Genomic DNA, 21,498 nt, shown 5'->3' on the forward strand with positions numbered 1-21,498 from the left:
GAAGAGCCAAAATCTCTCAAACCAGACAAGCCGCATCATTTTCTTCAACATTCCCCTGGTTGTGCATCTGGTGATCATCCCACAGGTGTCAGAGTGCGGTGATTATGAACAAGGTTTTTGTTTTCTTTGTGCCACAACAACAACAAAAAACCCACCGCTCTCCGCCAACCCAACTCGCCAGATTTGCCTCCTTTGTGACTCCATCTTGTTCCCAAAAATTAAATCCAAGTTGAAGGGTCCCCGTTTAGACACAGTTCAGGAGCTTCAGCACTCGCCGCAGATGGTGCTTGACACGTTTGCGTAACGGGACTTTCAGGGAAGCTTTACAAGTGTTGCAGAAGTGCTGAGAGCGCTGCACGGCTGCACAAGGAGACCACTTAGACGAGAATGATGGCCAAATTTAAATTAGATACGCTTGTTGATTTTAATAGCAACAGCCTCTGAGCTGTTTGATCGCACCTCGCAAAGGTGTGCGGGACCATTAGGGTTTCATAAAACGCCACTATTGTGTAACCGAAACCAGAGTAAGCAGGCAGGTGTAGCTACAGCAGTGCCGTATTTATAAAGCCAGGGAAATATGTTAAATGAAAGGTGAGCACGGAGGAAAAACAAACGGTTCAGGGAAGATTAAGTTCTATTTAAAATCGTGAAGAGCACGTGTATTGTGGCAGTTTTGAGTTTCCAAGGACAGTTTTGTTTGTTTCATAGATTTATTACACATTTTCTGGAAATCTGCTGGGTCAAAAATACACATAAAACAGTTGTAATGTTTGGTCTTTGCCATTTTCACCTCAATTAGGCACTTTTGGCAGACGTCCACAAGCTTCTGGTCAGCAGTGATTTGCTTTTCCAGAGTGTTGCTGAGCTCTACAGACTTTCCCGCTGCAGTGTTTGCGTTGAAGTTAAATTGACTCAGAAGAGTCACCAGCTGTAGCCGGTCGTAGGAGAAGTTCAGAGGTCATGCCACGAGGAAAATTTGATGAACTTTTAACATCAGTTTCTGTGTGCAAATTGTTGACCCAACAGATTTTGTCATGTTCTCAAAAGACCAGTAATAAATCTATGAAAGAACTAAAATGCATTATTGGATTTTTGTGACTCAACCGTTTTAAGGATTCCCTCGTAGAAAATTCTAGGAGTCACTGGAAACTCAAGACTGTGATGATGTGTGTCGTCTCTACAACTGTTGTTTCACTTTTAGCTTCTCAATGACCAGAGTGATGAGGACACGTACTTTGCCACCATCATCTGGATCTGGTGCTGGACTTCGGCCCGGACGTTGGCCGTGATGTTGTTGGCCAGCTGATCGGTGGAGCTCTGGAAGCTGTCGATCATCTGCTGCAGCTGCCCGATCATCGGGTCTCGTGTCTCCTGCTCTCTCTGCTTCCTGCTCTTCATGTGAGTCTCCAGCTGCTGGATGTCTGCAGATATGAAAGTCAACAAAAAGAAATATAAATCTCAGCTTCCCCTTCGACGAGCAAACACATCAGGAATACAGTCGCAACCTTCAGGAGTGATATTGCTCATATCAGGGCTGAATCCAGTGTCTCAGCATAATGTAAAAGAGCTGCAGTGACACCAAACCCACTGACAATGTGTTCTGTCGCCATCACTGTAGCGGCAAAGACGCCAAAAGAACGCCACGATAGGTGAAGGTAGCCTGTGTGACTCTGACTTCAGGAAAAATTAATCAAATCCAACCTCCAGACTGGACGTCAAAGAGCTGCGTGGAGGATCTCAGTAAATCCAGCAGGAACAACTGGCTGGCTCATGATTTAAATCATCAACCCCAAGAAATGCATCTTGTACTAAAACCAGGAAACATAAAGAATTCGCTTCGTCTTTAGCAGCACCTGTTTGGCAAAAGTCTCAGATTTAGATGATAATAGTAATGCATATAACAAACATCTAAAATAACAGATAATAGTTGCTGCTTGTTTGTTTTTAGCGGCTACATACACATAGGGTTCTGGCAAAAAGAGACAGCGAGTTGTTGCGTCTAGAGTTCACAGAGTTTATTATCATATGGCCAATATGTCATCTAAAGACTACAGTAGCTCTGTAAGGGAAGAAGTTACTAAGCAACCGTCAGCTGGTCGCTAATAGGAGTGTTTACATTGTTCATACTGCTGGTTACCTTCACGTCTACATTTATCCATCGTTACACTATTATCTACAGCTATTGTATTTATATATCCAGTGTGTCTACACATTATATAATGCACTTTAACTGCACTTCTGGTTAAATGCTGGTTAAACAGCATTTCATTGTCATAAAGCAGATTTAAAACTACGGTTTAAAAGTGCTTTCCAGTTAGAAAGAATATGACAAGTGTTAGGAAATAGCTTTAGTTAAGACCCTATACAATAATTCACACATTAGAGAATAAAACCCTACAAAAACGACATAAAATACTACTTTACCGTAACTGTAATAAATAATAAAGCTGAGACCCGTTGGTGTTATTAACTATGGAGTTAAATTAATGCTCTTAAAACAAACAGAAACAAATACAGACATACCGACTCATTTCTGTGGAAAAGGGCTGCACACAACTTATATATATATAAATATATATGAGTAGAAGATTGGTCTATTTTTACACTTGCAGCACAGATCTCAGCGGTTTAACCAGCTTCATCGATTACAGCGGAAGTGTGGCGTTCCAGCTTTTGCTCTGCGAACAGTCTGCATAAATTAGACGATAAGTTAGCACTCTGCAGCTCCTTAAGCTTCACCAACTCCGAGCTCTGCGTCGCGTCCCCGTGTTTGCTGTAAGCCCTCGTACACTTTAGCAATCCAATTACATATAAAGGATTTTAATTAGTTTTCTCCACTATTTAAACCCATAAAGCCATCAGGTGACACTGTGGTCAGCGGAGACTTTGCTTATACGTACTCCGACTGTGGCTCACCTTTGTGCAAAACAGCTTCCTAAGTTTAGCTCAACATACACCGACCAAATAATTCTAATTCATGTACCGAACAGCAGAGAAAACATCGATGTAATTCAAGTTACACGCGACAAACGACTCCGCTGGGAAGCCTGGATGTAAACTATAAACTTCAGGTTCGACCGTAACATCAGTTTTGGACTCTTTGTTTATAAAACTGCCCGTTCATCACACACCGTAGATGTTGTCCTTACTTTCTCTGCTCGTGTTTTAATGAACAGATGGATCGGTTTTATGAAAATTAATTAAAAACTGTTCTCCCCCCAAACACAAATGCATTCTCAACTCCGTCCCTGGTTTTAACAGATTATCTTTATCCAAAGTAAATATAATTCTAAACTCCTATCTCTGTTAATAAAACGCTGCACCAGGAAGCTGAAGGTTTTCCGTTTACTCGGGGTATTATTTTGTTTGCCAGCATGCACCTTTGTATTAAGATTAGACTATTGTAAATCAATCCTGTGGTGTTTTCTTCAACATACTGCTTGTAATTCAAAATTGGCCCACGATTATTAAAAATTAGAGGAAGCCCTGCATGATGTACACAAACATGATGAGTGGTGCACTTCAATCACCATCTGACAGCTTCACATAGCAGCGACACATCAGTGCAGAACTTATTCTCGCTAAACTGCAGTCAGTATTTACAAACTAAACCCTGAATATGATAATGGATTAAACTTAAATTGGAGGAGAGGTGCGGCAGCCTCCTTATTTACTGCTGGCTAACTGTGTGCGTCTCCCCTCCACACGCATTATGACAACCTTGGAAAATTTAAAAATAAAAAAAAAAAGATCCAGCTTCCAGAGGCGGCGGGTTTGGAGCACAATCTCCGAATAAGCAGCAGACCGCTTATCAACACATCAGCGCGCCGGCTCGCTCTGAAAAAGGCGTCATTACAAAGGCCGTCCCTGAGAATGCTCACAGAGATCGTTACCTAATTAGACTCCCAGATTAGATTAGGCCTTGATTTCGGTGCAAGACATCAGAAACAACCTGCAAGATGGGAGCACCACTGCAAAGTGTCTCCAGAGGGACGACAGCCACTGTGAGGCATCAGAACAACCTGAAGGGAGGGTTCATAAACTTTCAAGTAGCGCCGCACGATACACCGATACTAGATCACCAGATCCAGCTATTAAAAACAATACTTCACCTTATTTTATTAGTAGCAATACTTTAGGACTGACAGTGTTTTAATATAACAGAAGCTGTATTTCCAATGAGTTTGTGTGTTTTTTCTTCTCTTATAACCACACTGCAGCTTTCACGGTAACAAAACGAGAACAAACAAGTGCCGCAGATTGTCCACAAAGTAGACGCACAAAGCAAAATATTGCATTGTTTTGCTTTTAGCCGACAGTCAGGGCAAGTCCCAGAAACACCACAAGGCAGGTCTGCAAAAGACGTTTCCTAAATGCAAACCGCGTCCAACTTGTTCAAGGAATTCACAGACCTACAGGTCAGAGAAAGTAGTCGATAACATAATTAAATCATGCCTTCAAATACGTCAAACGAGTGTGATTTCAACGTTCTCCACCATCGAAGTTTGACGAGGTGATTGAAGTCAGCGACAACCGTTTAATTCTGCTCTGAATTCAACTGCAGCGTTCACACCGACGAGTTTAAGTCATGTTCCTGCAAGCTGCTAAGATGTTCAAAAGTTTGCAGATCAACAACAGTAGTTGTAATTATCGAGCGAATTCCTGCAGGAAACATAAAGGCGGCCAATTAAACTGTGCACTAAATCACTGCTGCACTCATCTCTGCAGGGCTTCATCCTTTTTCTAAGCAGCAGTGTGCGAGACACCAACGTGAAGCGACTGTCATCCTCCCTCAACGTCCAAAAAGAAAAGTTTTTTCAAATTTGGACTAAGTGGACCGAGTACTTTAAATCTATTACGACTGACTTGAGCTTATTTGACAGAATAATTGAGTGAGAATATAATATTGTCTGCATTACTTAACTGCATCTAACAACTCACTCTTTATTTATTTTCCTTTACTCATTGATTTATTATTATCAGTATTGTCTACGGTGAAACTGTTTAACTGTAAATAATTTAGAAATCTCTGGAAAATGGTTCCCAAAACATACGGTAATGTTTGTTTGTTTGTTTGTTTAACTACTTGCAACAACACTGATACTAAATCTACTAAATTAATGCTTTTTCCAAATGAAAAATAAAATAATAAAAGACAGAATATGAAAACATATGCAGATACATTTTAATTTCCTCTTGTTTTTTTTTTTTGATTCTTTTCACATCTTTCTCTGTTTTGCATTGGCACGGTCACCGCTTTCTGTTTGTCTAATTAAAAAGAAAATAATAAGTTCCCTGTTCTGTCATATAGTACTAAATTACTTTTCCTGATGTTTTTGTGTTTTATCTGTGGTGTAATTTCAGCATCAGCACATTTAAGGCAGCTAATGAGGTTAAGTGTGCTGCGGTGGGTCATTATGTATGTTTTAAACACAGGATCAAAGATGTATGTTAGACATCAATGCAGCAGCTTCTACATGGAACTTCCTTTCCTAAATATGTTTTGCAAAACAAATGGCTTCAGAATAACCTGCTCAAGTTTATGATTAAACTCTTGAGCCTTTAAAACACGACACAGTGTAAGAAAACGCACCCATCCAGCGTAACCAAAGTCTACACTCGGTTTCCTTACATTCTTGCGTTCCTTGTTTGAAGCTGTCGTTGATCTGCTGAAACATCGACTGGCAGCCCCTTTCGAAAACCGGCAGCACGATGCTCTGAAAGGCGTCTTTGTAGGCCGCTTGGATCGGCCCCTGCATCGCCTCGGCCGCCGCTCGGCCGATCGCGTCCGTCGTGTTCTGGGAAACAGGAAGCGGAGTGAGCAGAGTACGAGGAGGAGATTCAACGGGACAGGTGGTGAAAGCGAGTCGGGCCGCCTACCTTGGATTTGACCACCTTGCCCACGTTGTCCTTCAGGGTGACCTCCACGGCGGTCAGTTTGGCGGCGATCGTGTTGCTCAGCTGACCCGTCACCGGCTCCAGACTCTTGGAGATCGCTGGAGAGGGAGAAAAAAAGAATTAACAAGACAGATTAGCGAGAACTCCTCTATAATTAGGAGTGTGATCCAGAGGAAGAAAAGAAAGAAACAAAACAAAAAAGGCAGACGGGAACATCTCATCCTCAAATTAGAGGGCGGGGAAGGTGAGGCAGGAAAACACGTCTCCTTAATTCTAGTGTCTCAGTCCAACACACCTCAGCTGCTCCGGCTATATTTAATGTTACTTGCGCCTCGGATGATCTCAAGCATTAAGCAGCGCTCTAATTTATTGATGTACGGGCTGGCGTGCACTGTTGTTCACTGCTGCTAAACACAGTTTCAAGATGCTGCTTCACTCTGAGCATTCTTTCTTTACATTATGTCTAAACACAGATTCAGCCCTTTGTCTATTAAATGGACGCCGTAGTTGGTAATTAGCAAAGGAAAGTATACGCTCTTAAATTTTTTCACCTTTCCAGACATAAAAGATGAATCACAACAACATTTCTGCTTTGATTATATAATATATAACAGATAAAGAAAACACAGAACCTTGCAAGGCATGTTTAGGAGTCACTCAGAAGAAATTTAAGTGCCTTCGACACACATAAATTTGCAGGTGGGTGGTAGAAAGACTGGAGAAGAGAAGCCCAAGGACAGGAGAAAGCTGAAACACTGCTCAGACTTCATCCTAAAATCTTCCTCCTCCTCTACAGATAATGAAACGGTGCAACACCACCATCATCTGGAGGCGGGAGCGGCTGACCTCAGGAACTACAGTTCAGTCGTCACTTTGCTTATTGCGTTCGTCTCTTTAGAATCAGTTCGACCACAAATAAACCCTCAGAATCTCAGAGCAGCGGGTTTTGTTTGTAAAATTAGCCCAAATTACAGCATTTATTAGAGCAGCACATGTAAAAACACTCTGATCTTTGACCTTCCAGTGGTTTTGTTTTGGTCATTTTGACCCTTGTTTTTATTGTTTTGTGTTGTTTTTTGTCTCTATTCTGTTTTGTGTCTTGTTTTTATTGCTCCGTGTCTTGTTTTTTTGTCATTTTGTGCCTGTTTGTGCCCGTTTTGTCTCTACACACTGTAGATATTTAACTATTTCCATCACAGCCTCTGCAAATCACCTCTTTCTTTTTAAATGATTTTGGTGCTTATACTGCACGAGAGACACTGTACGCTTCTTCTAGTCACGGTTGTGCTGCTACCAAAGAAAAATATAACAGTGAAAAATGAATCCACAGTGAGTAAAAATGTGATGGGAACAAATGAAACCCAGAAACCGCTTCAAGTTCAAAGGGCTGATATAACATTTAAACAGACATCCGGTATTTTAAGGTGAATTTCGGCACAACTAGGAAGGCCTGATCCTGAGAAACTAGTTCAATCTCTATCAGCAGAACTCTTCCAAAATGTGCCCTATGTGTCGACCCTCGTTTCTTCTATGAATTACACACGCCTGCGTCTCATCATATATTATGAATGTGTGTTCGTGTGCCTTCTTACTTTGTGGGACTGTTTTCTTGAGCTCCTCTCGCAGCACTTTGTCCATCCTGTTGGTCAGAGCCGAGCTGAGGGCGTGACTGAGCTGCTGGCTGAGCTGCTCCTGAAGCTGCTGCTGGTGGTTCTGACTCTCCGCCAGAACTCGTTCTAGTCTCCGTCCTGCGGTCGCGACGGGTCAAGGCTCACAAGAACGACATGCAGACGGCTCATCATCAAGACATGCATGCTCAGCGTAGCAACAACATCGTACAGGTTCGGCTCACAAGATGTTTGAAAATAAAGATATTTTGCAACTTTTGGCTTAAACGGTGCAACGTTTTTCGCCTGGAGTTTCACGGCAGGTGGAAATGCACAATAAACAAACAGCCAAAAATGCAAAGTGAGTAATTAATGAGTGAAGGATACGCTCTTGTTCCTGGTGGTTGGTCAGCACGTGCTCTACCTGGACCATAATGGAGCTCTGCATGGTTTCAATCTGTCCACGCAGCTCAGTTAACTCCCTCTGCTGGCTACGCAGCAGCATCAGCAACTCATCCTGCACCTCTGCATTAAACTGGGAGCAGATGGAGAGAGAGAAGGTGAAGCAACAAAGACTGAACTCTAATCAAAAACGTTAAAAAAATAAATAAAGTTCTGCAGATCACAAGACAAGAAGCTATCAGGAAACGTTCGTATCTTGGGCACTAACAGCTGAATGGACTGAAAGTGAGTTATAGAAAATATAAATTATAAACATTTATTAGAATACATAGATAATTGTTTGCTGACATGTTAGAAACTTGAAAAGGCGCATAAAGGTCTTTTCAATAACTCTGTTTTTTATATATTTGGTCAAAGTGTGTAACAAAAACTTTGCGATGTAGGAAAACCACACGTGTTAATATGAACATTAACGTTGGCTCTGCTCCATTAAAGGGAGCCATGACACTTCAACAATAAACCAGCATGCACAACATCAGGACCATGAAACTAAAGCAGCGACGATGCCGATAAAAACTATTCACTCGTCTTGGAAGTCTTTTTTTCAACATTGAATCGTGGTCAACTTAATTCAGCATTTTTGACAAGAACTTCCAAAAAAAAAAAAAGTCTTTAACACAAAAATGAAAACAGTTTTCTACACCGTGATGTCAATTAATTAAAAATGCGATTCGGCCATCGTTAATTTTAATATTTATACACGTGCCTTTCCTCCTGTGACACGTTAAAATGTCCTCTGTGGGAAAAAAAAGTCTATAAAACTCAGTCCGAACAACTCCTGAAAAGACGCCTTATCGGGCAAAACAAGTGAAAGCACCTGTGTGCGCTTACAATAGGCGTGCAGGGCGCTCGAGTGCTGATAAGGCTCAATTTGTTTCCAACAGAATGAGTCATTCAGAGATACAAAAGGGGTTTTTTTCTTCCCCCTCCTTAACCATTCATACAAATACTGTAACGCACATAAAGAACCAAAGGAGGATGGAAAGTTTTTCAGGGAGCAAATTACCTGAGCAGAATCCATTTGTCTGGACTGAGACGACTCACTGCAGAGAGAAGAAACCGAGTTTAAACACCTCGAACTGTAACAATCAATCAGGCGGTACGTATTATTTAAAGTGCATTTAATGAAATCCTATTCTGATTCATTGGACGGATCATTTTACGACACAGAATGTACATTAAAGTCTGGCTTCGGCTGCTGAATTTAATTGTGCTGAATGGACAGACTGAAGGATTGCCGAAGCATTTGTCAGATGAGCGCATAAAACCGCAGTCGCTTTAGTTAAATAAACACGTTCTTCTGCCAGAACAATACACCAAAAGAGGCATCCCTGTTTGTGGAGAGCGTTACAGACTGTGTGTGTAAACAGATGAAGAGAAACGAATGATTTAATGGTTTGTTTAGACGTTCAACTGCTTCGGTTGCTCACACGTTGGTGAGTTTTGTTACAAGACGATCCGGATTAAGGGTTTCTCTAAATGTCATGTCATCTGAACTAGTTTCTGTGTAAATCTCGGGTTGTCCTGGACACCGTTTGTTTGGCTTTGAAGCTTTGGTAAATATTATCTGTGAATATCTGAAGTTTTGGCAAACCTAACGACAATAATATTACAATTAGCCATATTTATTAACATGCAGTTCCTGCTCTTAACAGTCTTCCAATCATTTGCCAAACTCGTCTGGCGCTTGTCTGAGTTTTATTTCAGATGTTTCAGTTTTTCTCTTTTTAGTTTTTTTCTAGCATAGTTATAACCTTTAAGACTGTCATGCGTCACTGTTTGAAACATTACAGCAGAGCAGTGACGCACAAAACTCTCACTAAGATTAAATATTCTGATCTGAGAATAACCAACTAATTGGAAACAACGAATGAAGAGGAAAACTACATTTTAGAAAAAGCCATTTGCTCGTACCATCATGAAGATTAGATGTTTGTGGGTTGAATTTATGGAACAATCTGGACGATGATCTCAAAACTATTTTTTTTTTTTAAATTGAGAAAATATCCACAAAAAGACTGCTTGACAAATATAATAATGTGGAAAAGTAAAGGTGTTCATGGGGTTTCCTAAAAGCTGTACAAGTATAAGGTTGGATGCAAACAGGAAGCAGCGAGATATGAGATGTACAGACGTGAAGCTAATAAGTTAAACGTCATTCTACTCGTTTTTAGACATTATTTTAGGGTCTGGAGTTTGTCATTTTGTAATTTTCGTGTGTGTTATTTTGTCTTTATGATACTGTGGCTTGTCTGAAATAAATCAAATAAAGAAATAAATAAATGTTGATGCTTTTTTTGTATTTCATGGGCTGTTTGGGATCTTTGTGGTGACGCATGTACAAAGAAGTGAAACCAAAATAATGCAAAACTACAAGGATGTGGACATTGACTACAAGGATTCTACTGCTGAAACCATGAATGTTTTTAATTGCATAATATTCCCAATCAAATATATTAAAAGTTTTGGTGAATGCAATGCTAATTATATTAAATGGAGCCACTGCTGGTAGCGTGCAGGTTGCTGCTCCTCATAGTTTTCAGGTCGTTTGCCAAACTTGTGCCAGATCTGTGATATCTGGCACTTGATTTTTTTGGAGATCATCTTCCCGAATTTTAAAGTTAATTCCAGACATGAGACTGTTTCCAGCTGCTTGGTTTTATCTTTCTAGGATAGGTGTCCCACAAGGAGTGCTGGATTAGAGCAGTGATGCAGAAAACTATCTATTTAATTAGTGTAATAAGAATTTAATCCATAATTAAGAATGTTGCATTGCTATTTCTTATTTTATGAGGTTTTGTGGGGATGCATGAATTAAAAAAAACAAAACTACACATGAAAAGCTTGTGGGTTGATTGTCATCACAACCGTCAAAGCTTCAAAGAATTCTGTTCAGCCTCTACTGAAATCATGACTTTTTTTTTTAATTGCATGGTATTCCCAATCAAATAAAACCACACCTGTCATCCTTCTTCATCTTCCTCTTGAGCTTTGGCGAGCCTCGCGGTGAGGTCTTCCAGTCCTTAACCGGTAGTCTGTGAGAGGAGCGCGAGCCACAGTTTCCAGAGGACGACGCCAGACTGGCCACCTCGTCGTCAGGGTCACTGAGTCAAAGGCAGAAACGTAAACAGTAAAACCACTGCGGCTTCCCGAGAAGCAGCTCTGTAATCATCTCAGAAAGCAGCAACAGCAGCAGCATCAACTACAGAATTCGTGTTGTGCAACGCTTCGTGATGTCCTCCGTCTAGAGTGACAGACTTGTCTGTTTATTTGAACAAACAAGGAGACGTTGTGTTAGCTTGTGTTACCTCTGCTCGGCGCCGGCATCCTGGCTGTCGTTCTGCGTGAGGTGATAGGAGCGCCGGTGGTAAGGCGAGCTCAAGTGCCTGTCCTTCGGCTCCTCTCTTGAGCTGCAGCAGACAGAAAAAAAAAATCATAACAGCGATTCAACGCGGCGAGTTAAAAACCTCAGACGAATCATTTTCACCGTGCAGACATTAAACAACAAACAACCTAAAGAAAATGTCAACAACAATATTATATCACCTTTTGCTTTACAACTGAAAACCTTATGCAACTGCTGATTCAAGGTAATGGGCCCATTATCAGATCAAGAAGTTCTGGGACAGTTGGTGGTACTAACCGCACTAAAGCATCATATTCAAGAAATCCATAAAAACACATCTTTACAACAACCCATAAACCCTTTTTCCTACTTGTCCCTTTCTCCATTTGTGTTCTTGCCTACGTTTAAAAGCATCTTGAAAAGCTCTATGTAAGTATTATGTATTGTTATTATACACGCACAGAAAGCCTCATGGTCATACGCTTGTAACATGTACAAGCAGTAAATGTTATGTGACTGCAAAACACTGCAGCAACAACAGCACGACATGTTCTTGTGGCACATTTACAATTTCTCCATGAACCACAAACTAAAGCGGAGCAAACATCTCAAAGCATGTTCATTGTTTTCTCCAACATTCACGAGGTTGTGCAGCAGGATTTAGTTCCCCGGAGTCGAAGTATCGAGGCAGAGTTTTACTGTAACGTCCTGTGGCGTCCGAAGGAAGACGCGCTGATTACTCGAGGGTTTTTTGGCCAAAACAACAAAATCGTCGCTCTTATTAGATTTGGCTCCCTGTGACTTCTTCTTGTTCCTCCCCAAAATAAAATTCAAGCTGAAGGGCTGCTGTCTTGACACAGTTTAGGAGCTTTACTGCAAACTAGATGCCAACAAGCTCGCGGAAGTGGAGTCTTTTACTTATTTGGGGAGCAACATCAACAAGCAGGGTGGTACAAACGCAGAAGAGGGAGAGCAACATTCAGAGCTCTAGAGTATCACGACAACAAACAAAAGTAAGGTGTTTCAACTCAAATATAAAATCAGTACTCACGGTTCTGACAATGACGAAAAATCTGATTAGTAAAGTACCGACCTTCCTTTACTTCAAACAACAAAGGTAAAACAGCTTTGACTCTCTGAACCACCAGCAGTTTCTGGAAAGTCTTTTTTGCTCCTGTCACATTTTTACTCACTAATTCTTGTGAGACCTGAACCTCTGTGGGAACAGAACAACCATGACTAGAAGTAGAGAGGACATCTTCTAAGCAGCAAGTTCTCATGAAATAAATCATAAAAAACAGGGAAAAAAAACAATTTGCTTAAAAAAGATCCTCAAGAAACACTGGTTTGATGAGATCATACTAATACTAGTAGAGCAGGGGTGTCGAATCCTGGTCCTCGAGGGCCGCAATCCTGCATGTTTTAGATGTTTCCCTCTTCCAACACACCTGATTGAAATGATCAGCTCATCATCAAGCTCTGCAGAAGCCTGATAACGATTCTGATCATTTGAATCAGGTGTCTTGGAAGAGGGAAGCATCTAAAACATGCAGGATTGCGGCCCTCGAGGACCAGGATTGGACACCCGCGTAGTAGAGGAAGGAATCGGGGTAAGAAGACGGCCCTAGTTTGGCCATACTTCATGAAAATCAGTGACAAACACCACCAGACAAGCACTGATGTAGAACCTTCCAGTTAAAGAACACCTGGCATCTACAAACAGACATCAAGACATTTGGGCGTCAGCGATCACAGATGGTGCTTGACATGTTCACGTAATCAACCTTTAAAGGAGTGGTACAGGTGTTGCAGGAGCACTGGGAGCAGTGTATCGCTGCACAGGACACGGTTGTTAATTTTTACTTTTCGATCACCCTTTGCATGTTTTGTAGAGAGAATAAAACACGGTTTGCTAATGAATGTTTCATGTATGTACACGTCAGACGACTCACCAGTCTCCCAGACCGTTGTCCCTGAGACTGTTCCTGGTTTCCCTGGTGATGTCCGGGGCAGCCGGCCAGGGCGTGTGGCTAACGCTGCCGTCCGAGGAGCCTCCTCCTGCGCCCGGGTTTTCCTGCGATAAAGCGTTCTCCAGCAGAGACGGAGTGTGGCTGAGTCTGGGCTCGGACTCCACCGAACCACCGACGGGTCCGTCTGCACCTCCCAGTTCAAGGGGCAACAGGCTGTGACAGAAAATAGATATTAAAAAAAAATAAAAATAAAAAATAAAAAAAGATATATGTTATATTGATTTAAAAAAAAAAAAAGAAAAAGAAAGGTGAGCTTTTACAGGATTGAATTTCCCTTCTGGGATGAATAAAGTATTTCTCATTTCATTTCATTTCAAAATAGAATCGTTTCGTTTGCATTTTTTGCAAATTCTAGGCAATGCAAGGCAAGTGTACTTGTTCAGCATCTTTCAACAATGAAATGCTGTGCGTGAAACATCACAAGAACAAAGAAACGAATCAGAAAAATATAAAAAGACACTTTTCAACAAGATTTGAAAGGGCAGAATAAATTTGAGGATAAAAATAAACTACAATGGAATCAAGAATACAGTGTCGTGCACTAAATATGACCAAGTCCAACTTCATCAAATCCAAACAGAAAAACGTGAAGGTCTAAAAAGAAAACTGAGTGTCTCTAATTTCTGCATGTTTTTACTTAACACCATTCTGTACACATGCATACAGAATGTTCTTGAGGCTTTCTATCTATTTTCCCATCTTCCTGACAGCTGTTGTTGTAGATATTCTTAGCTTGATCTTCTACTCAGTAACGCCATCTTTCCCTGTTGTTAAAATACCTGTTGTTGTTGGCCGTACGTGGCGAGGTCAGCAGGTGCAGAGCAGAGGCGGCCGAGGCCATGCTGTCTGTCTGCAGGGCAGAAAGAGGTAAAGGATCCAAGCTGGGCACCAGGCTTCGCTGGAGCTGCAGGGTCTGGGACGCGATCTCCGGCATGTCCTGGGACATGGCCGTGGAGGCCGAGGAGATGACGTCGGGGGAGCGGGCCCTCGTCGGAGAAGCCAGAGGTGGCAGGAGGGGAGAATCCAGGACCTGAGGGCTGTCGAGTGCCAGAGGACCACCGGAGGACGTCAAAGCCTGGAGATAGAGAGCAAGAGAGTATCGACAAAAGTCAGGCAACGGAGAAAGACAAGAGGCTGGTGGAAGTAGGAGAGCGTTGCCACATCTCACCTGCAGGTTCTCGAGTCCAGGCAGCAGCACAGCAGACGCAGCTCTCGGGCTGCTGGTGGAGGTTGAGAGTGTTAAACTGCTGCTGCTGTTGTCTGCTCTGTTAGGACTCTGACTGACATCGTCCATGGCTCTGAACACAGAAGGAGAGGTGTATGTGTTCACATCAGAAATTATTCTATTAGCAATCAGGGGCGTCTGTGTGTAACAGAGAAGCCTGTGCAGGTATGATTACTACCAGTCACAACAGAGGTCACGTTAACCGAATATTTTCTGTTATTGACTGAATAAAGTTAACAGTGATAGAAAAATCTGAAAGCAATCTGTGATGTTGACTGATTTAAACACTGAAGGTGAACTAGTGTTAACGTTAACAAATCACAATTAGAGTAGCAGCTGCTCGCAGTATCAGTGGTCTCTCTTTTTAATCAATAAAACCACCGCAAAATCAAAGACGTGCACACTGTAGAGCTTCATCCTAGTGAAGTGAGTGCTCGTAAGATCGGAGAATCCCACTTTCAGATGGTCTTGTTATATTCAGATTCATTTTCCTGGGAGAAATGCTCCCTGACTTTAAACCTCTGGCTGAAGTGGGACTGGCAATAATCTCCACGGTGTCAGTGGTGGTTAATTTCATTTGTCATGACTAATTCTGTAAAACTGCACTGTTTATATTGGTCTGTATTAGATACAGTGGCTATGGTGTTTCAGTGCTCTCAGAAATAAAATAAAAGCCCTCTCATCTGTGTTGTGTCTGTCTCTGCTCATCTTTTCTCTCCACGCCCTAATAAGTGCATAATCTGCAAGTTTATTCTGTAAATTTAATATTCTTGTGATCAAGTTGCTCTTCAAAATTAAATGCTCATAAATACGCCTTATTACCATCAAAAACTGTAATTTAAAAGACAAGCAGCAACGAATTATGACAGAATTTTTACAATTTTGACAGACAACAAAGTGACTTGGGTTATTTAATATAACGATTAAAATGTTTGTAACTGTGCATTACACTAAAAATCTTCTATAAGGACTTTTATCATCTATTTCCCAACTGTAATGAGCCAAACTACACATACCACGAACACTGATGGGAGAATATTACCAACATTAAACATCTTAGAGGTTCTAGTGTATGACAGAGACTTTCCAATACTTATCACTTTTTTTTTATTATTATTAAACAATCTGTTTCCTTGAAAACGACAGAGAAAATTAAGATACACAAAAAATATTGTGATTATTTTGACAGACACTGCAATATGAGCTGTAAATTTTATTTCTTTTCCACTGAAACAAACATAAAAGTTACGCTTTGCACCAAACAAGCACATCTCTTTACGTCTGAAGAATATAATTTCTTGGCCCGGGCATCTCTATAAAGCCACAACACTTTGTTATAATGGTATGTTGTGGCACATTTAGTCTTTTAACGAAAAAAACGCAGCCACAATGATTTGATATTGTACATTATTGGTGATCCTGTTCAGCCCGACAGAAAAAACAGAAAAGCTCACCTGTTAGTCGAGTCAGAGTTGCTGCTGATCGCCGTCACGATGGTCAGGCTGCTGGCGCTGCTGCCTGGAGACGCTGGAACCTGGATTGTGAATTTTAAAAAAAAGAAAAAAGAAGTGATTTACAGGCAGCAAATACAACGAAGGGTTTGGAAATGTAGTTTCTCGGTGGTTAGAAACGGCGCAAAACGAAAGCACAATGCAGACGATTGAAGTGGGTCGCATCATAACCAAATTCTAATGACACCGATAAACTTTATTTATTTCTTGCTGCGTCCTTGCATCATACCCCTCGCAGGTAAGAAAAACAAGGACCTACTTCAAAAGTAGTTTGTACAGACGGTGCTATTAACAGTGTCATGCACTTGACCGATATGTGGGAGAAGGTGCTATTCACTGACGTTGCTAGGCGACAAATAAAAACACGCTTGACACACAGAGTTCATCTGCTGCAGCTGTAGTGTTTCTGGAAACTCAGACACCACGCAGACGGATCGCTGGGAGGGAGAGTTCGTACCGAAGTGCTCGGTGTCATGAACGCGTCGGGGGTCATCAGTTTGGGCATCGTTGCGCTGCCGGCTCCGGAGTTCGACAGGAAGTCGGAGGGAGCAGGAAGCGATGGGATCTTCCTCAGGTCGGTCTGGGAGCCGCTTCCCGACTCCTTGTCGGAGCTCTGGTCAGTGAGATGGTCGGAAAACCCTGCTGGGAACACACAACGCACAGAGTTCTTCAGTTATGTGAAGATATTAAACATACAAAGAAACCAAAAATCCCACGTTAAACACCAAGTGAATTCAATCAAAGTACTTCTCGGGGCTCCAGACCAACTTTTTCATTTGTTGTATTGGTGCATCTGCATTTAGGTGCACGCAAAATGTGCCACTGGGCCTTTTGAAGCTTCAAATTTAAGTGTAACAATTATTTCAGTTTCCACACATTCAGGTAATTTCTTAAAGCAAAATGTAAACAATTAACCAAACAAATAAGGGTGAATATCAAAGTTTGAAAGACATTTAAACTCATTCGTTTTATGAGGATGACTTTGGAGCCACTCATCTGTCAAGGACGAGTTTCTCCCATTTTTAACTTTTCAGTTTGGAACCTCGACATCCCAGCAGCAGAAGCTCTGATTTCTGGCCGCAGTCTTTGCAACAAACGCAGTGCATGATGTTCTTCCATCATGTCTCAGTGTTTCCCACAGGTTGAGAACGTACTCGTGGTGGTGCAGCGGGACCAATGTGCATGCAGGTTTCTTTCTAAAGCTGTAATTCACAATTTGCATTTCCTTAAATGCAAATCATGAATCGGAAGAAGCTGCAAGGCAGCTGCGCACAAAGAAGCCTCAATGATTGTAAATACAGCAGCTCAGTTAGTTGTGTGACTAAAATTTAGTTTGAAAAAACTGAAATAAGACTTACTTGTGTCAGATTTACCTAAAACCAAGGCAGATGTATTTACCGTCCAGAGACACAAACAGACAGACGGATGAAATATCAGGCACACCAGTGCAACCAATGAAAATGTTTTATTGCATTTGACATATTTTTGGTAACACGAGAGATCAAAATGGTTGCGATCTGGAGCCTCGTCGTTTAACAAATCCGTATGTTTTAAGTAATTTTGCAAAATGTGAATTTAAGCTCAAAAACCAAAAACGAAATACAGAAGAGAGAAGATCAAAAAAAAAAAAGGAGGATCAAAAAGGGAGCAAATGAGGAGCTGGAGTGTGTAGTCAACAGTTATCCTTTGAGTGTTTGTGTGAAAACTTACCAAAGCCATCTTGTGAGTCAGAATGAGGAAGGAAGCCTGCAGAGCTTGAAGTCGTGTTGGGCTGAAACCAGATCTGAACGTCCTGCAAACTCCTGAAAACACACACGTGCAGATAAATTAATCACAATCCCAGTAACTAAAACCAAAGTCCACTGCACTGCGTCTTGCACTCAGTTATGCAAACAGGAACCAGAGGAAGCATCTCTGTATTGATGAGTTGCTCTATCTCTACTTTAAGACATGCAGCTTTCTACAAAGAACCGCCACATGCAGCTTTCTTCTTCTTTTCCACAATAAAAACACATGCAATTCCAAAACACGACCGTAAGATGAGCAACTATGCCCAAGATAACTCACACCTGCATCTAAAGCAATGCAAATGTCTACAGGCAGCTTGACGATAATATATTTTTGGATGAAAGGCTTCTTGAAGAAGAAGGAATACTATAAATACAATAATGTAGGCAAATATATCCCGTATTTAATATCTTTCAACTGTCACGTTTACAGGAAATCAGTGAGAGTTTAACTGTGAAACTCATTCCTGGGTGACGGTTATAAATAAAATGCTAATCTTAGCAACTTGCTGTGCTTTCTTATTGACTTCCTGTAATCCAAATTGTCCTTGGCAACACTGAAGGTTTACTACACTCCGCTCAAGCCAGTGCGAGCTTAACACTGACATCACACGCTGGAAGAAAACTCACTTAGTGTGGACACAGTAGAGTTTAATCTGGATCCCAGACTTGGACTCTGTGGGTCCTTGAGTTCCCTCTGGAAGAAAATATGCAAACACAAAGTAATCAGCATGAGTTAGGAGCAATAATTCTACATATTTAACATCCACTTAAAAAATTAAAGCCAAAACTGCACTGTGTAAATGTGCATGAGCACCTGTAGTCATGCTTTCGCTCTCCTCCTCAGCGGGAAGGACCTCCGTGTGTCGCAGTCGGCTGTGGGAGACGTCTCGGACACCGAAGCTGAGCACCGGGTGGGTCAGCAGGAACTCCGACACGGCCGTGAAGCTCGCCTTTCCTTTCTCCAGGTCCTGCCGCAGCTCCATCACATACAGAACCTGGCAGAGAAGAGGGACGTCAGCAAGTGTGGGGCTGAAGTGGTGAAAGGCAAAGCAAAGGTCCATGGGGCGAGACAAATCCCTCAATAATGGTGTGGTCTAGAAACAGTGGCCTTCAAAACAAATTAGCTCCAACTGGCTCCCATGTGGCACAGCACATGATTTAATGCCTCAATTTAATTAGCGTCTTATTGTTTGTATCTACAGAATTAAAGCTCGATGTCAGTGGATTTATGCTGAATGCTAGAAAAGGGGAAAGGAAAACTATAGCAATGGTTGCTATACTAATGCTAATTCACACAACTGGCAGCGTTTTGCTCACCTTCCTCTGTACGTCAGTGAGGATCAGATACTCAGCAGAAAGGTCCAGACTGGCCTTGAGACTTGGCAGAGCCGAGGAGTTGAATGGATCTGGAGAAAACCTATGAGAGGGGGAAAAAAACAAAAACATAATTAATACTCGGGATAGATAGATTATCAGACTGGCCGATTTTTGGCTTTTTCCGATTCTCCGTATCGGCATTTTTATCAATAAACAAAATGCGCTACTTCAGGTCAGATGCAGCCTCCTCTCTCTGTCTCACAACTGTCTGAAACACAAGACGTCACCACAAACCAGGACATTCTCTCACAGCGGCTAACGCTATGCTAACGGCTAGCAGATAAATTAGAAGGCAGCCACAGATTACCTGAAACAGAATCTGGAAAACAATAATAATGCTTTAAGATCTGGATCTTAGTGGGTGATAAAAGTGATAGAACAGATCAATAAAACAGAGAAGAACAACAGACAGAACTACAGGAGACAAACTGATCAATCTCAGTGGATCCCACATAAACAGAGGAGATAATTTAATCACTCTTATTTCTATTTTACATATTCAGCTACAATCGGCCCTTACTAATAAAGAAGCCCAGTTATGAATGACACCTTCTCTGCTATCACACGCTGTTAAAACATTACTTTTAATGTATATCAGCTCCAAATATCGGTCATTCTTGACAACCAAGAATCAACATCTGCCCTAAAAACCCACATCAGTCGATCCCTAAGTAGAACCTTCAAACGGTGTTCTTAGACAACTATGTAAAAGAATGGTATGAGCCTGAGATATCAGCAACAATCATCCCAAACGTCTTGATTTAAGAACTAAATTTGACTTTGGGGTCAGTCTGAAGCACCTATTTGCCTTCCAGGTAGACATTTATAGGGTTTACCATTAGTCCAGGTTAGTTAGCTGGAACTGTAAAAATGACTTTCCTGGTTTGGAGTCAATCTTTTAGAGAAGATACTGAACCGATTGACCTCTTTAGGTAAACGTAGTGCAGATGTGCGCTCTACAGCTCGTCTATACATTCCTGACCTCACGTAAACCTCACTCCCTGTCCCTCTCAAGGCCAGATTATACCCAGGCGCCGACTTATCTTTGTTTCCCTTTCACTCATAAATCTGGATGTGCCTCCTTCTGAAGGAGGATACCAGAGTAAAGGTGTGAGAGGGATCTGTAGAACTGATGCTGGCATTACGTGCGTGAACTGTTGCTCCGTTCGTGTCACTTCTCCTGATATCAGTAAACCTTATTTCAGCCTCAAGTCATCTGAGTCTCCGGTGTGTCTCTCTGTGTCGGGCTCCTCATCCTACATCAACCTCTTCCAGAATTTCCACAACAGGAACGACTGTGGTCAAACCAGCGATGGTCCTGCCCTTTAGGTGTGTCTTCATCTGTTGAGCAATGTCTGCAGTCTCAGTTTTTAACTCTCTTCTACTGAAATCTCTGGTTTGGAGTCAAGTTTCCTTTCAGACATGAGCCTTATTTCACCATCTATGCTACGTGTTCACCAAAGAGGCTTTTTTCTTTTTGCCAGATGAAATAAACACCCAAATGCTCTTCTGAAGACACCCAGCTGAGAGCGTTTGAAAGCTGAGATGTTTCGGTTGATGTGACACAGATTAACCGCAGAAGTAATTAATTACAGATCCGGGCGGAGCGGAACAATGAAACCTTTCCTCTCCTCGCTCTTGGACCTGTTTGCTCACATTGCTGTGGCGCTCAGCTCAATATCAACGCTCGTTCCAGTAAAAGAACAGAAATTTAGTTCTAACTTTAACCAGCACAAATAAATCTGAATCTTGGCAGATTTGCTTGTTTCCTTCCCAGATTATGCTTTGAGCTCATGATGTGAGCGGTGCTTGGAGTGAGAGAAACAGGTGAAACTCTGGCTTTTTTTTTTTAATCCACTATTCATGCTGTCAAAAACCTTCTCCTTTGTTGTTCAGTCAATATTTGTATATTTGTCCTGTTGTTCCTCCACTATGGAGGCGACACCTGGTTAAAAATGACAAACTGTACCTATAGTTTTATCTAAAGAGGAACATTTTTCAACTCTTGACGGCCAGAGAAAGGGAAAGCGTTCAGCGGAGAATAGACGCTCACACTGCCAGCTCTTTGACCACAATGTAAATATGGATATTTCTATTGCAAACAACTGAAACAATAAGCTGCCTGATGGACACACCTCCTGACTGATCACTTTCAGTTACAGCAAAATTGAAAGTGAAACTGCTTGCGCCTGTTCACGCCATGGATCAGCATTATGAAATAGGAAAACCTTAGCAGTCCTGCCCAGTTACTA

The 21,498-nt window shown here is 41.7% G+C and overlaps 1 protein-coding gene across 4 annotated transcripts in view; it reads right to left on the reverse strand.

Moving 5' to 3' along the window:
• The window catches only part of edc4 (enhancer of mRNA decapping 4), a 42,771-nt gene that overhangs the window by 11,302 nt on the left and 9,971 nt on the right, over nucleotides 1–21,498 (reverse strand). For 2 of the 4 annotated variants that reach the window (XM_008285849.1, XM_008285846.1), the window contains exons 11-27: nucleotides 19,187–19,286; nucleotides 18,684–18,864; nucleotides 18,497–18,563; nucleotides 17,790–17,881; nucleotides 16,537–16,718; nucleotides 16,023–16,102; nucleotides 14,512–14,641; nucleotides 14,123–14,418; nucleotides 13,266–13,496; nucleotides 11,276–11,377; nucleotides 10,928–11,071; nucleotides 8,974–9,010; nucleotides 7,893–8,040; nucleotides 7,491–7,646; nucleotides 5,881–5,996; nucleotides 5,633–5,798; nucleotides 1,235–1,421 (exon numbers count right to left, since the gene is read on the reverse strand). In XM_008285849.1, coding sequence (XP_008284071.1) covers nucleotides 1,235–1,421; nucleotides 5,633–5,798; nucleotides 5,881–5,996; nucleotides 7,491–7,646; nucleotides 7,893–8,040; nucleotides 8,974–9,010; nucleotides 10,928–11,071; nucleotides 11,276–11,377; nucleotides 13,266–13,496; nucleotides 14,123–14,418; nucleotides 14,512–14,641; nucleotides 16,023–16,102; nucleotides 16,537–16,718; nucleotides 17,790–17,881; nucleotides 18,497–18,563; nucleotides 18,684–18,864; nucleotides 19,187–19,286 — 2,415 coding nt within the window. Of the gene's footprint in view, nucleotides 1–1,234; nucleotides 1,422–5,632; nucleotides 5,799–5,880; nucleotides 5,997–7,490; nucleotides 7,647–7,892; nucleotides 8,041–8,973; nucleotides 9,011–10,927; nucleotides 11,072–11,275; nucleotides 11,378–13,265; nucleotides 13,497–14,122; nucleotides 14,419–14,511; nucleotides 14,642–16,022; nucleotides 16,103–16,536; nucleotides 16,722–17,789; nucleotides 17,882–18,496; nucleotides 18,564–18,683; nucleotides 18,865–19,186; nucleotides 19,287–21,498 lie in introns of all 4 variants that reach the window. The other 2 variants (XM_008285847.1, XM_008285845.1) reach the window with 1 other exon arrangement.

This window comes from Stegastes partitus, unplaced genomic scaffold (assembly GCF_000690725.1).
Source record: "Stegastes partitus isolate 25-593 unplaced genomic scaffold, Stegastes_partitus-1.0.2 Scaffold419, whole genome shotgun sequence".
In the NCBI taxonomy this organism is placed as follows: domain Eukaryota; kingdom Metazoa; phylum Chordata; class Actinopteri; family Pomacentridae; genus Stegastes; species Stegastes partitus.